General features: G+C 52.8%; 1 protein-coding gene across 1 annotated transcript; it reads right to left on the bottom strand.

Moving 5' to 3' along the window:
- Positions 1–4827: 4827 nt before the first annotated feature.
- COPS6 (COP9 signalosome subunit 6) lies at positions 4828–14005 on the bottom strand. The gene is made up of 10 exons (XM_066209075.1): positions 13862–14005; positions 12992–13117; positions 11562–11693; positions 10270–10358; positions 9899–9961; positions 9229–9276; positions 8445–8559; positions 7153–7245; positions 6559–6659; positions 4828–5884 (listed from the first exon to the last, which is right to left on the bottom strand). Exons 1-10 carry the CDS (start codon positions 13968–13970, stop codon positions 5744–5746), a joined length of 1017 nt encoding a protein of 338 aa, XP_066065172.1. The 5' UTR covers positions 13971–14005; the 3' UTR covers positions 4828–5743.
- Between the last annotated feature and the right edge of the window lie 167 nt (positions 14006–14172).

The raw sequence follows: 14172 nt of genomic DNA, 5'->3' as shown, positions 1-14172 counted from the left end.
CAGGGCCCTGTCCGGCCTCTGAACACAGAAAGGTCAAGCCGTGTTTCACTAATGAGCACGGACCTAGCCCAGAACACTAATAATCTTGGCTATTGCACTACTGAGAGGATACAAACACAACATCTGGTTTAAACCTTCATCTCCAGGTCAGCTTGAGCCCAGGACCTGTTGTTCAGGCCTTGGCCCTTCACAAGTCACAGCAAACTCCCACATGCCCGAGCACTTACTCTTCTAAAGCTAAAGTTCATGGACCCACTCTGCTGAACTATATTTACAGTCCAACTGCAGCAATTCTGCTCTGCATCACACTCTGAAATGGCCTAGAAGGAACCAGGTGAAACAGCCTGGTAACCACAAAAAGCTACTGAGACTGGCATCCCAACACCTCTCCCAGACATCCAGCTCAAGGAAATATTCTGACTGAAGCACATCCTAAAGGAGCTGCTTTCCTAAAGGAAACCCCACCACTGGCAATGCCAGACCACAGCACGGGGCACCTTGGAGTCCCCAGCTAATGAGGGAGCTGGAACAAAAACATTTCCAATAATAAAGCAAGGGAAGGGCTTTGGTAGGGGGCTTTTTCTCATTTTCCTGGGAAAATCCTAGGAGAAAATCAAGTTCAACTGTTTACTGCATAAAATCAACACTAAACAAACCACTCTGAGACATCCAATAGCAGCTCCTGCTAAAACTCCATTGGGAATTCTCCTTTGGGTTGAGCCTAAACCACCTCAGTCCCCAGGGATCGCAAAGACAAACCCAAATAAACAAGTCCCACCCCTACCAAGAAAAGCAGCACAAAAAGACAGCAGAGCACTGACGCAAGCAAACAGCTCTGGGAACATGTCCTGCAAATTGTCACATTCCTGCCCACCTTTCCTGTAAGACTGAAAACTAAGCAGTTCAGTCTAAAACTGACAGAACCATTAATTACAGCAGCCTCAAAAACACCATAAAGAGAAACAAAGAGAGAAACACCAAACAAGCCTCACAAACAGGGACTTTTTAAGCTGGGACTTGCAGAAACTCCCCCAACTTCGTGTGCTGCTTCTCTCTCTGCCAGGGACCAAGAAGTGTCCAACACTTGCCAAGAACCTCGAGAGAAAAAAAGGTGCAATTAGTACTGTCCATTAGGGCAATGGGCTTTGAGTTCAGCCTCATGGAAACAGAAGCAGACACTCCTCACCCTGCTGGAGCTGATGGGTCCCTTCTCTGCTCTGCTCTCACAAACCCTTCAGCCACGCTGCCAAACCCAGCACTGCTAGAGATCTGCAACAGAAGAGCAGTTTATCCACAGGGAGCTGCCCCAAACACACATTTCCCATCAGGTAACCAGAGCAGTTCATCCGTGGAGCAGTTCCCCAAACACACATTTCCCATCAGGTAACCAGAGCAGTTCATCCGTGGAGCAGTTCCCCAAACACACATTTCCCATCAGGTAACCAGAGCAGTTCATCCGTGGAGCAGCAGTTCCCCAAACACACATTTCCCATCAGGTAACCAGGGCAGTTCATCCGTGGAGCAGTTCCCCAAACACACATTTCCCATCAGGTAACCAGAGCAGTTCATCCGTGGAGCAGTTCCCCAAACACACATTTCCCATCAGGTAACCAGAGCAGTTCATCCACAGTGAGCTGCCCCACACACACACTTTCCATCAGGTAACCAGTGTAACCCAAGTGCTGATTTCACATCTCCCCACGTGTGCCTAAAACCCCACGTACACAGGAACACCACATTCTCAGAGGATAGCAAAAGAAAGTGGAACAGACTGCATCCATTACTACTCAGACAACAATTAATCCAATTAACCACTGTATACTTGCACTACTTGGCTTGGGGGATCAATTCACTTCCTGTATATGCTAAGCTAGAGCATAAGTACAAAACCCAGCCCTGTTCCATAAAGAAAACCAAACAGAAAGAATAACCATAAGAAAATTCCATAGACTAGGAAACTCTTGTGTACCTTTGAACATACCTCCAGAAAACACCAAAAGCCACTTTCAGTAGGAAATACTCACAACAAAGCCCCAATGACTTGACCCAGCACACAGAGTTTTAGGTGCAAAACCTTCACACTTCATGACAAAGCTGAACCAAGGAAAAAAGCTCCTCCAGACAAAACAAACGCCCTTTACCCCCATTATAAAAGCCCCCCAAACATACCTCCGACCCAAAAGCAAACAAACCAACCCAAACAAACCCCAGCTGTCTGTAAGAGACGGTCTGAAGATCCCTCATCTGCCTCACGACCATCATCAAGGACAGAGACTGAAACCCCTAAAAGGGACTTGAAAATCTCAACACGGGAGTTCTGGCCTGGCTGAGGTGGGATGTTGGCCAAGTGCTGCCTGCAGGTGTGTTTGATGGAAAACACCCAGCACCCATATGGGAACATCAGAACCTGAGCAGAAACAATGGGCAAGTCACGGTGAAGTGACTGCGCCTGCTGACTTGGACTGGTTGACACTGTACCTGCTGACGACCGACTTGTTCTGGGTTCTCTGAATGAACACACTGCAATGATTTCCCCCACCTGTTTGGCCAACTGCCTGTCGCTTCGGAGAGGACTATAAAAACCCTGGAGACCCCCGCTCACTTTTGAGATCTCCCCACTGGAGAAGATCGCGTCTACAGGCATCTTCAAAAGCCTCGAGGACTCGACCCTCCATGTTGGTAGCTATAATCCCCTTTCCCTCTTTTCTGTTTTTCTAACTATTCTCCTTTTCTCTCCCTACTATCGCATTTGTTGGCACTAAATAAAGGTGCATTTGTGATTGAGTAAACTGAGTTTGTCCCCCGCTGTGTCTTTTGCGCTCTGAGATCCCTAAAACGAACCATCACGAACCCCGCTTGTGTGAGCGGATCGTGACAGTAGGTGTCCCTGGGAGTGTCCTGGCTGTCCCCTAGGTGTCCCTGGGGGTGCCCTGGCTGTCCCCTTGGTGTCCCTGGGGTGCCCTGGCTGTCCCCTAGGTGTCCCTGGGGGGGCCCTGGCTGTCCCCTTGGTGTCCCTGGGGTACCCTGGCTGTCCCCTAGGTGTCCCTGGGGGTGCCCTAGGTGTCCCCGGGGGTGCCCTGGCTGTCCCCTAGGTGTCCCTGCCTCGCTCGTATCCTCGACTCCGCCTCCGGCGCCATGGTGACACCCCTCCCAGTCTGGACCAGTGTGGCCACACCCCCTCCCCTGGGGCCATTAGACCCATCCCAGTACAGACCAGTAAGGCACCGTGTGCCCACCATGGACCCCCACACGCCTGCCAGTTCGTCCCAGTCCACTCACGGTCCATCCCAGTTCTCTCTGATCACCCTCCCAGTGCTCCCAGTCCATCCCAGTTCCGAGGGTGTTGGTGCTTGTGGCTTGATCAGCTGGTGCCTGTCCGCAACGTGGAGCGGCTCAAACGAGGCCTCAGGGGGAGGGGGGGGCGGATTTTGGGGGGTCCTGGGGGTCCCGAGTTGTCCTCGAGGGGTTTGGGGGGTTTTGGGGGGTCTGCGGGGAGTCCTGGGGGCTGCTTTGGGTGTTTTTGGGGGATCTTCGGGAGGTTTGGGCAGCCCATTTGAGGCATCAAAGGAACCTGAGGAGGGTTTTGCGGGCTCCTGGAGGTCGGGGGGGCCCTGGGGGTGGTTTGGGGGGCACTGGGGGGTTCCAGCCCGTGACCCCCCCCGTTTTTGACCCCCCCCCCGAGCTGTTTCGGTCTCATCGACGCCCTCCTGAAGCCCAAGGGGGGGTGCGCGCTGGGCCCCCCCCGCTGCCCCCTCCCCCTGCCACCCCCGCGACGCCCTGCAGGTGAGGGACCCCCAAAAACCCCTCCCCAGACCCCAAATTCACCCCTGGGACCCCGAAAAACCCCCAAAACCTCTCCCCGGACCCCAAATTCACCCCTGAGGCCCCAAAAAACCCCCAAACCCCTCCCCATGAACCCCAAATCCACCCCTGGGACCCCCCAAAACCTCCCCAGGACCCCAGATCCACACCAGGACCCCCAAATCCATCCCTTGGACCCCCAAAAACCCCCAAATCCATCCCTGGGACCCACCAAAACCTCCCTCCAAACCCCAAATTCACCCCTCGGACCTCCAGAATCCTTCCACAGGACCCCTCAGGGGTCGTTCCCCACGAAAAAGGGCGGGAAACGTGAGGGGAGAAAAAGGGCGGGAAACGTGAGGGGAGAAAAAGGGCGGGAAACGTGAGGGGAGAAAAAGGGCGGGAAACGTGAGGGGAGAAAAAAGGGCGGGAAACGTGAGGGGAGAAAAAAGGGCGGGAAACGTGAGGGGAGAAAAAGGGCGGGAAACGTGAGGGGAGAAAAAAGGGCGGGAAACGTGAGGGGAGAAAAAGGGCGGGAAACGTGAGGGGAGAAAAAAGGGCGGGAAACGTGAGGGGAGAAAAAAGGGCGGGAAACGTGAGGGGAGAAAAAGGGCGGGAAACGTGAGGGGAGAAAAAGGGCGGGAAACGTGAGGGGAGAAAAAGGGCGGGATCAAGTGGAGGGGATCAATGGAATTTTGGGGGGGGTCAGCGACGCTGAGGAAGGATCAATGGAATATTGGGGGGGCATCAATGACATTGGGGGGGTCAGTGACACTCGGGTGGGGATCAATGATGCTGTGGAGGGGTCGATATCAGCTCGGGGGGCGGCCATGGGTTTTTGGGGGGCGGCCATGGGTTTTTGGGGGGCCCCTTCCGGCCCGGCCTCTGCCCCACAGCCTCAGACAGGACCCCCGGCGCGGGGGGAGGTTCTGGTGAAGGGGATGGGCCAGACGCTGAGGGAGGACATTTCCCCAGGCCCGGAAACGTTCCTTGTCCCTCCATGAAAGAATCATCCAAAAGCCCAAATTTCGCTTCGGAACTTTACTGACCCCGAACCCCCGAAGCCCAAAGTCTGCTGGGAATCCCGGGGGCGTTTTGGGCCCGGTTGGGCCGTTTTTGGGGTGGATTTGGGCCATTTTGGGGGCTGATTTGGGGCCATTTTTTGGGTGAATTTGGGCCATTTTGGGGGCTGATTTTGGGCCATTTTTTGGGTAAATTGGGCCATTTTTTGGGTGGATTTTGGCCACTTTTGGGTGAATTGGGCCATTTTTTGGATGAATTTGGGCCATTTTGGGGGCTGATTTTGGGCCATTTTTTGGGTAAATTGGGCCATTTTTTGGGTGGATTTTGGCCATTTTTTGGGTGGATTTTGGCCATTTTTGGGGTAGATTTTGGGCCATTTTCTGGGGTGAATTTGGGCCATTTTTTGGGCAGATTTTGGCCACTTTTGGGGTAGATTTTGGCCATTTTTTGGGTGGATTTTGAGCCATTTTCTGGGTGGATTTTGGCCACTTTTGGGCCATTTTTTGGGTGGATTTTGGCCATTTTCTGGGTGGATTTTGGCCACTTTTGGGTAGATTTTGGGCCATTTTTTGGGCGGATTTTGGCCACTTTGGGGTAGATTTTGGGCCATTTTCTGGGGTGAATTTTGCCCATTTTGGGGTGGACTTTGGGCCGCGTTTGGGGCGGATTTTGGCCGCTATCTGGCGCATTCTTTGGGCTGGGTTTTTCTGGGCCGTTTTCCAGCCATTTTTTTTTTTGGGAGGTGAGTTCTGGCCATTTTCGGGGCCAGTTTTTGGGTGGATTTGAGCCATTTCTTCGGGCGAATCTGGGACGTTCCGGGGCCGTAGTTTGGGCGGATTCTGCCTGGCCTTTGGATCACCTTTGGGGCCGTTTTTGGGGTGAATTCTGCCCCGTTTCGGGGCCCTTCTCGGCGCCCTCCCTAGAAGAAGAGTCCCCGCATGCGGCGGCCGATGCCCTGGCGGTCGTAGAGGACGTTGAACTTGTTCACGAACTGGTTCATGGTGTTGCAGGTTTTGGTGATGGTGCCCAGGTACGCCATCAACCCCACGTCGTTGCATTGCTGCCGGGGGAAGGTGGAGGAGGGGGAAAGGAATAAACAAAAAAAAAAAAGGGAAATTTGGGGGTTTCTGGGAGGTTCCCCCAAAATTTGGGATGTTGGGGTGGGTTTGGGGGGGATTTATGGGGATTTTGAGGGGGGTTTTGGGAGACTTTGGGCTGATTTGGGTGGATTTTGTGTGGGCGGGGTGGATTTGGGGGGATTTCAGATGAATTCCGGATGGATTTTGGGGTGGGTTTGATGGGATTTTGGGGGGATTTTGGGGTGGATTTCGGGGGGATTTTGGGGTGGATTTTGGGGTGGGTTTGATGGGATTTTGGGGGGATTTTGGGGTGGATTTTGGGGGGATTTCGGGGGGATTTTGGGGGGATTTCGGGGGGATTTTGGGGGGATTTTGGGGTGGGTTTGATGGGATTTTGGGGGGATTTTGGGGTGGATTTCGGGGGGATTTTGGGGGGATTTTGGGGTGGGTTTGATGGGATTTTGGGGCGATTTTGGGGTGGATTTTGGGGGGATTTCGGGGGGATTTTGGGGGGATTTTGGGGGGATTTTGGGGTGGGTTTGATGGGATTTTGGGGGGATTTTGGGGTGCATCGGGGGACTTTTGGGATGGATTTTGGAGTGACTTTGGGGTGGATTTTGGGGGGGATTTCGGGGGGATTTTGGGGCGTCCTCACATCGTAGAAATCCGTCTTGAACTTGTCGGTGCTGAGCACGGGCAGGCAGTGGCACAGGGCACAGGCCTCCCGCAGGATCTCGTGGTTAAACGGCACCTCCCCTGAAAATTTGGGGGGAAAAACCCCAATTCGGGGTCAGCCGGGTCCGCAGGTGGATCGGGGACCCAAAAAAACCCCAAAATCCCACCCAGAAAACCCCAAATTTCCCCCCCAAAACCCCCCAGCCGCCCCAACAAAAATCCCTGAATTCTCCCCAAAGAACCTAAAAACCTCATCAAACCTCCCCCAAACCTCAAATTCCCTCCAAAAAACCCCAAATTCCCCCCAAAAACCCCCAAATTCCTCCCCCCCCCAAAAAAAAAACCCAACCCCAAAATCCAGGAAAAAAACCCAGAAATTCGAGGAAAACCCCCCTGAAATTTACCCAGAAAAAACCCAAAATCTGAATAAAACCTCCCCCAAAACCCATTAAAAAAAAAAATCAGGAAAAACTCCGCCCCCACCCAAATCCTGCCGCCCTCCAGCGACCCCCAAACCCTCCCAGAGTTTTGGGAAAAGCCCCAAAATTTGGATTTTCGGCCCCAAATCGCTCACCGGCCTCGGCGGCGCGGACGTACTCGAGGATGAGGCGGACGCGGCTGTGCAGCATCTTGATGGCGCTGTGCTGGGCAATCAGGTGCTCGGCCACTTTTTGGGGGAAATTCGGGACGTTTCGGGGCTTTTGCTGAGGGTTGGAAAAGGGGGAAAGCTCCCCTCCCCCCACCAAAAAAAAAACGAGCCCAAAAAACGCCAGAAACGGTTAAAAAAATCGCGGGGGAAACGGTGAAAGTTCTGCCAAGATTTTGGTTTGGAAAGTCGTAAAATCAGCCCCGAAACTGGCCCGGAAAAACGGCCCCAAAGTCATGAGAATTCAACCCAAAATCCCTCCCCAAAAAACCCAAAATCCCTCCCCAGAAATCCCAGAAATTCAACCCAAAATCCTTCTCCCAAAAAACCCAAAATCCCTCCCCAAAAAACCCAAAATCCCTCCCCAAAAATCCCAGAAATTCAACCCAAAATCCTTCTCCCAAAAAACCCAAAATTCCTCCCAAAAAACCCCAAAATTCCTCCCAAAAATCTCCAAAATTCAACCCAAAATCCTTCTCCCAAAAAACCCAGAATCCCTCCCAAAAAACCCCAAAATCCCTCCCAAAAAACCCCAAAATCCCTCCCAAAAATCTCCGAAATTCAACCCAAAATCCTTCTCCCAAAAAACCCAAAATCCCTCCCAAAAATCTCCGAAATTCAACCCAAAATCCCTCCCCAAAACCCCTCCCAAAATCTCACAAATTCAACCCAAAATCTTTCTCCCAAAAAATCCCCGAAATTACAAAAATCCAACTCAAAATCCCCGGAAAAAACAAAAATCCCAAAACGTCTCCAAAATTCCCAATTCCGGGAGGGATTTTTGAGGTTTCTTCGGTTGAGATTTTTTGGGATTTTTCCCGTAGAATTTTCCTCTTTTTCGTGGAATTTTGGGGTTTTTTTCAAAGCAGGTTTCGAGGTTTTTTCGGGCTGGATTTTGGGGTGAAACCCGGGGATTTTGGGTTTTTTTTCAAAGCAGATTTTGGGCTTTTTTCGGGCTGGATTTTGGGGTGAAACCCGGGGGTTTTGGGGTTTTTTTCAAAGCAGATTTCGGAGTTTTTCGGGCTGGATTTTGGGGTAAAACCCGGGGATTTTGGGGTTTTTTTCAGAGTAGATTTCGGGGTTTTTCGGGCTGGATTTTGGGGTGAAACCCGGGGATTTCGGGGGTTTTTTTTAAAGCAGATTTTGGGGGTTTTTCAGGCTGGATTTCGGGGTTTTCGGGCTGGATTTTGGGGTGAAAGCCGGGGGTTTTGGGGTCCCACCTGTGCTGTTCTCCCCTCCACCCGTGGCCGTCATCCTGGCCACGTGATCCACGCCGATCCTCTCGGCCTCCTCGGTGGCCAGCGTGTAGGGCAGCTCGGCAAACAGCATCGTGGCCTGGGGAAAGGACCCCAAAATCGGCCCAGTTCACCCCAAAAACGGAGCCACGACGACCCCGGGGCCGTGACGGGCTCCGCCAACAAAATCCCGGCGGAAAACGGGGTCGGGAAAGGCTCCAAACGCCCCAAATTGACCCGAAACCGCCCCCAAAACACCCAAAAAATTCTCCCAAAAAATCCTCAAAATCACCCCAAAAATTGTCTCAAAACTCCCCTGAAAGTACCCCCCCCCAAAAATCCCCAAATTCACCCCAAAATCACCCCAAAAATTCTCCCAAAATTCCCTGAAATTCATCCCAAAAAATCCCCAAATTCACCCCAAAAATTCTCCCAAAATTCCCTGAAATTCATCCCAAAAAATCCCCAAATTCACCCCAAAATCACCCAAAAAATTCACCCAAAATTCCCTCAAATTCACCCCAAAAAAGGCTCCGAATCACCCCGAAATTTCCCCAAACTCCCCAAAAATCCCCCAAATTTGTCAAATCCCCCAAATTTCCCCTAAATCCCCCAAAATTCCCCCCAAAAATCCCCTTCAAACCCCCCCAAATCCCCAAATTCCTCCCAAAATCCCACGAAAAATCCTCCAAATTTCCCCAAATTTCCCCAAAATCCCCCAAAACCCCCCAAATTTCCCCAAATCCCCCAAATTTTCCCAAATCCTCACCTCCCCGTTGATGATGTCGATCACGGACTCGAAGACGCTCACGGGGAGCTGGGGGGGAGGGGAGGGGGTCAACCCCAAATTTGGGGGCTCCCAAAATTGGGGAAACCCCCAAAATTCAGGGATTTCCCCCAAAATTCAGGGATTTCCCCAAAAAATTCAGAGATTCTCCCCAAAATTCAGGGATTTCCCCAAAATTCAGGGGATTTCCCCAAAATTCAGGGATTTCCCCAAAAATTCAGGGATTTTCCCCAAAATTCAGGGGTTTCCCCCAAAATTCAGGGATTTTCCCCAAAATTCAGGGATTTTCACCCCAAAATTCAGAGATTTTCCCCAAAATTCAGGGATTTTCACTCCAAAATTCAGGGATTTCCCCAAAATTCAGGGATTTTCACCCCAAAATTCAGGGGATTTCCCCCAAAATTCAGGGTTTTCCCCCCAAAATTCAGGGTTTTCCCCCCAAAATTCAGGGATGTTCCCCCAAAATTCAGGGTTTTCCCCCCAAAATTCAGGGATGTTCCCCCAAAATTCAGGGTTTTCCCCCCAAAATTCAGGGTTTTCCCCCCAAAATTCAGGGATTTCCCCAAAATTCAGGGATTTTCACCATAATTCAGGGATTCTCCCCCAGAATTCCGTTTTTTTCCCAACTCCGGGGCTTTCGGCCCCAACTCACGTCGGTGTGTTTAGTCATGGGGTTGAGCTTGAGGAAGAGCGGGCTCTCGATGATCTCACACACCTGCGCGGGAACAGCCCCAAATTTTTGGGGGGGAGGAGGCAAAAAAAAAACCCCCAAAATTCCCCAAATCCGCCGAAATCCCCCAAAATCCCCCAAATCCGCCGAAATCCCCCAAATCCGCCGAAATCGCCGCTGAAATCCTCTCCAATCCACCAAAAATCCCCCCAAAATTCCCCAAATCCCCCCAAACCTCCTCCCGAATCCCCTCACATCGCCCCGAAATCCCCCCCAAATCCCCCCAAAATTCCTCAAATTCCTCCGAATTCCCCCCAAATTGCCCCGAATTCCCCCCCAAACCGCCCCCGGACCTGTTTGTGCACGTGGATATCCGCGGGCTCGGGGGGTCCCCCCGTCGTGTACCAGCCCAGGAACTCCAGGTCCTTGAACACCTGCTTGACTTGGTTTTTGGGGGAGAAAAGATTAAAAAAACGACAAATTGGGACACCCCGATACGGCCAGGAACGCCGACGACTCCTTCAGGGTCCCAAAATCCCGCGGGATTCCCTCGAATCTGCTCAAAACCCCCAAAATCCCGAAGGATTCCCTCGAATCCACCCCAAAATCCCGCAGGATTCCCTCGAAATCCGCTCAAATTCCCCCAAATCCCGCAGCATTCCCTAGAAATCCCCTTAAACCCCCAAAATCCCGCAGGATTCCCTCAAATCCACCCCAAAATCCCGTGGGATTCCCTCGAATCCACCCCAAAATCCCGCAGGATTCCCTCAAATCCACCCCAAAATCCCGCAGGATTCCCTCAAATCCACCCCAAAATCCCGCAGGATTCCCTCGAATCCACCCCAAAATCCCGCAGGATTCCCTCGAATCCACCCCAAAATCTTGCAGGATTCCCTCGAAATCCACTCAAATTCCCCCAAATCCCACAGGATTCCCTCGAAATCCCCTTAAACCCCCCAAAATCCCCTTAAACCCCCAAAATCCCGCAGGATTCCCTCGATTCCACCCCAAAATCCCGCAGGATTCCCTCGATTCCACCCCAAAATCCCCCCCAGGAACCTCAGAACGTCCCCCAAGAACCCCAAAATTCCTTCAGGATCCCCCAAAAACCCCCCCCAAAATTTTTTTTTTTTCCTGGGACTCCCCGAATTCCCAGAAGTTCCCCAGAATTCCCTCAAATCCACGCAAAATCCACTCAAATCCCCTCCCCCAAAAATCCCCGGGAAAAAAAAAAAATCATCAAAAATCATCAAAATCCCACAGGAGACCCTCCCCCCCAAAAAAAAACCCCGAAAATTTCCCCAAAATCCTCAGAATTCCCGGAATTCCGGCTCACGCTGCTCCTCCTTGGTGTGGCCGGACTCCTTGTCCCCAAAAAACCCCAAAAAAACCCCAAAAAAACCCCCAAAACCCCCAGAAATCCCCGAAAATCCCAAAAAAACCCCAGAAATCCCCAAATTATTCCCCGGAATTCCGGGAATTCCTGGCTCACGCTGCTCCTCCTTGGTGTGGCAGGACTCCTTGTCCCCAAAAAACCCCAAAAAACCCCCAGAAATCCCCGAAAATCCCAAAAAACCCCCAGAAATCCCCAAATTTTCCCCCAAATTCCCCAGAATTCCCGGAATTCCGGGAATTCCCGGCTCACACTGCTCCTCCTTGGTGTAGTAGTACTCCTTGTCGATGAGCAGGTGTCCGCCCGAGCCGTGGGCCAGCAGCTCGAAGGAATTCATCACCTCGATGTTCCGGCCCTCCTGCCGCCCGATCAGCGCCCCGATCACTGCGCCGGGAGATTGGGGGGAATTTGGGGATTTGGGGGGAATTTGGGGGAAATTTGGGGAAATTTGGGGAAATTTGGGGGGAATTTGGGGAAATTTGGGGGGAATTTGGGGAAATTTGGGGGAAATTTGGGGAAATTTGGGGATTTGGGGGAGATTTGGGGGAAATTTGGGGAAATTTGGGGATTTGGGGGGAAATTTGGGGATTTGGGGGAAATTTGGGGGGTTGGGGAAGATTTGGGGGTTTTGGGGGAAAGTTGGGGGAAATTTGGGGGTTTCAGGGGAGATTTGGGGATTTGGATTTGGGGGGTTCCTGGAGGGGTTTTGGGGGGTCCTGGGGAAAATTTTCGGCGCCCTTTGACCTTTTTTTGGTGCCCTTTGGGTGTTTTCGGTGCCCTCTGCCCACGTTTTGGGCCCTTTGACCATTTTTTGGCGCCCCTCGATCATTTTCCGGGGGCCCTTTGACCATTTTTTGGTGCCCTTTGACCATTTTTTGGGCCCTTTGACCATTTTTTGGGCCCTTTGACCATTTTTTGGGCCCTTTGACCATTTTTGGTGCCCTTTGACCATTTTTGGTGCCCTTTGACCATTTTTTGGGCCCTTTGACCATTTTTGGTGCCCTTTGACCATTTTTTGGGCCCTTTGACCATTTTTTGGGCCCTTTGACCATTTTTGGTGCCCTTTGACCATTTTTGGTGCCCTTTGACCATTTTTTGGGCCCTTTGACCATTTTTGGTGCCCTTTGACCATTTTTTGGGCCCTTTGACCATTTTTGGTGCCCTTTGACCATTTTTTGGTGCCCTTTGACCACTTTTGGTGCCCTTTGACCATTTTTGGTGCCCTTTGACCATTTTTTGGGCCCTTTGACCATTTTTGGTGCCCTCTGACCATTTTTTGGTGCCCTCTGACCATTTTTTGGGCCCTTTAACCATTTTTTGGTGCCCTTTGACCATTTTTGGTGCCCTTTGACCATTTTTGGGCCCTTTGACCATTTTTGGTGCCCTTTGACCATTTTTTGGTGCCCTTTGACCACTTTTGGTGCCCTTTGACCATTTTTGGTGCCCTTTGACCATTTTTGGTGCCCTTTGACCATTTTTTGGGCCCTTTGACCATTTTTTGGTGCCCTTTGACCACTTTTGGTGCCCTTTGACCATTTTTTGGTGCCCTTTGACCACTTTTGGTGCCCTCTGACCATTTTTTGGGCCCTTTGACCACTTTTGGTGCCCTTTGACCACTTTTGGTGCCCTCTGACCATGTTTTGGGCCCTCTGACCATTTCCTGGGGGACCTCTGCCCCTGACCTTGGCCGTTGCGCCCTTCCTGCGAGCGCAGGCGGATCCAGTGGTCGGAGATGTTGAGGATGACCAGCGGGTGCAGGGCCACGGACACGCTGCCGGTCACGCCGCCGGCCATCACCTGCGCCACGCCTGCGACACACACACACACACACAGGGGGGATTTGGGGACATTCCCGAAGGTTCTGAGGACGTTCCCAGGAATCCAGGGCAATCCCCGGGATTCTGGGAAAACTCCCGGGGGGTTTGGGGGCAATTCCTGGCTTTTCGGGGAGAATTCCTGGAAGTTTTGGCGGGCAATTCCGGGCGGCTTTGGGGAAATTCCCAGGAATTTCGGGCAATATCCGATAACACTGAGGCAATTCCCGGGGCTTTTGGGGCTATTTTTGGGACATTGGGGACAATTCCCGGTAATTTTGGGGCTCCTCGGGGACTTTTTCCCCTCACGACCTGCCCCATCCCGGCGCCTTTCCCGTTATTCCAGGCACCATTCCCGGGGCCGTTCCCGTTATTCCCTGCCCCATTCCCGGTATTCCCGGGACCATTCCCGGTATTCCCGGCGCCATTCCCGGTATTTTCGAGGCTCCCCCGAGGATTTTTCCCCTCACGACCCGCCCCATCCCCGGCGCCGTTCCCCGGGGGCCCCGGGGCCGTTCCCGGTGCTCCCGCCGTTCCCTGCTCCATTCCCGGTATTCCCGGCGCCGTTCCCGTTATTCCCGGCGCCGTTCCCGGTATTCCCGGGACCATTCCCGGTATTCCCGGCGCCATTCCCGGTATTTTCGAGGCTCCCCCGAGGATTTTTCCCCTCACGACCCGCCCCATCCCGGCGCCGTTCCCCGGGGGCCCCGGGGCCGTTCCCGGTGCTCCCGCCGTTACCTGCCCCGTCCACCTCCATGCCGCCGCCGTTCCCGGTATTCCCGGAGCCGTTCCCGGCGCTCCCGGGGCCCCCGCAGGAGCCGCCGCCTCCCGGCGCCGCCGCCGCCATCTTGGGGCCCTCACGGGGCGTGCATAGGGAACGAGGGGGCGCGGCTTGGGTAGGACGCGATTTAATTGGACAGCGCTCCGGCTGGGCGGGGCTTATCAGGGGAGGGGCTTTGACATGAATTGGATTATGCGACGCTTTAAGGGCGGGGTTTAAAGAGGGCGGGACTCGAAAGCGGAGTTTTGATTGGGTAATGCATCACGGG

Source organism: Chamaea fasciata, unplaced genomic scaffold, assembly GCF_029207755.1.
Source record: "Chamaea fasciata isolate MVZ Bird 193981 ecotype frontalis unplaced genomic scaffold, bChaFas1.0.hap1 SCAF_623, whole genome shotgun sequence".
Classification (NCBI taxonomy): domain Eukaryota; kingdom Metazoa; phylum Chordata; class Aves; order Passeriformes; family Sylviidae; genus Chamaea; species Chamaea fasciata.
This window is presented reverse-complemented; position numbering and strand designations above follow the sequence as displayed.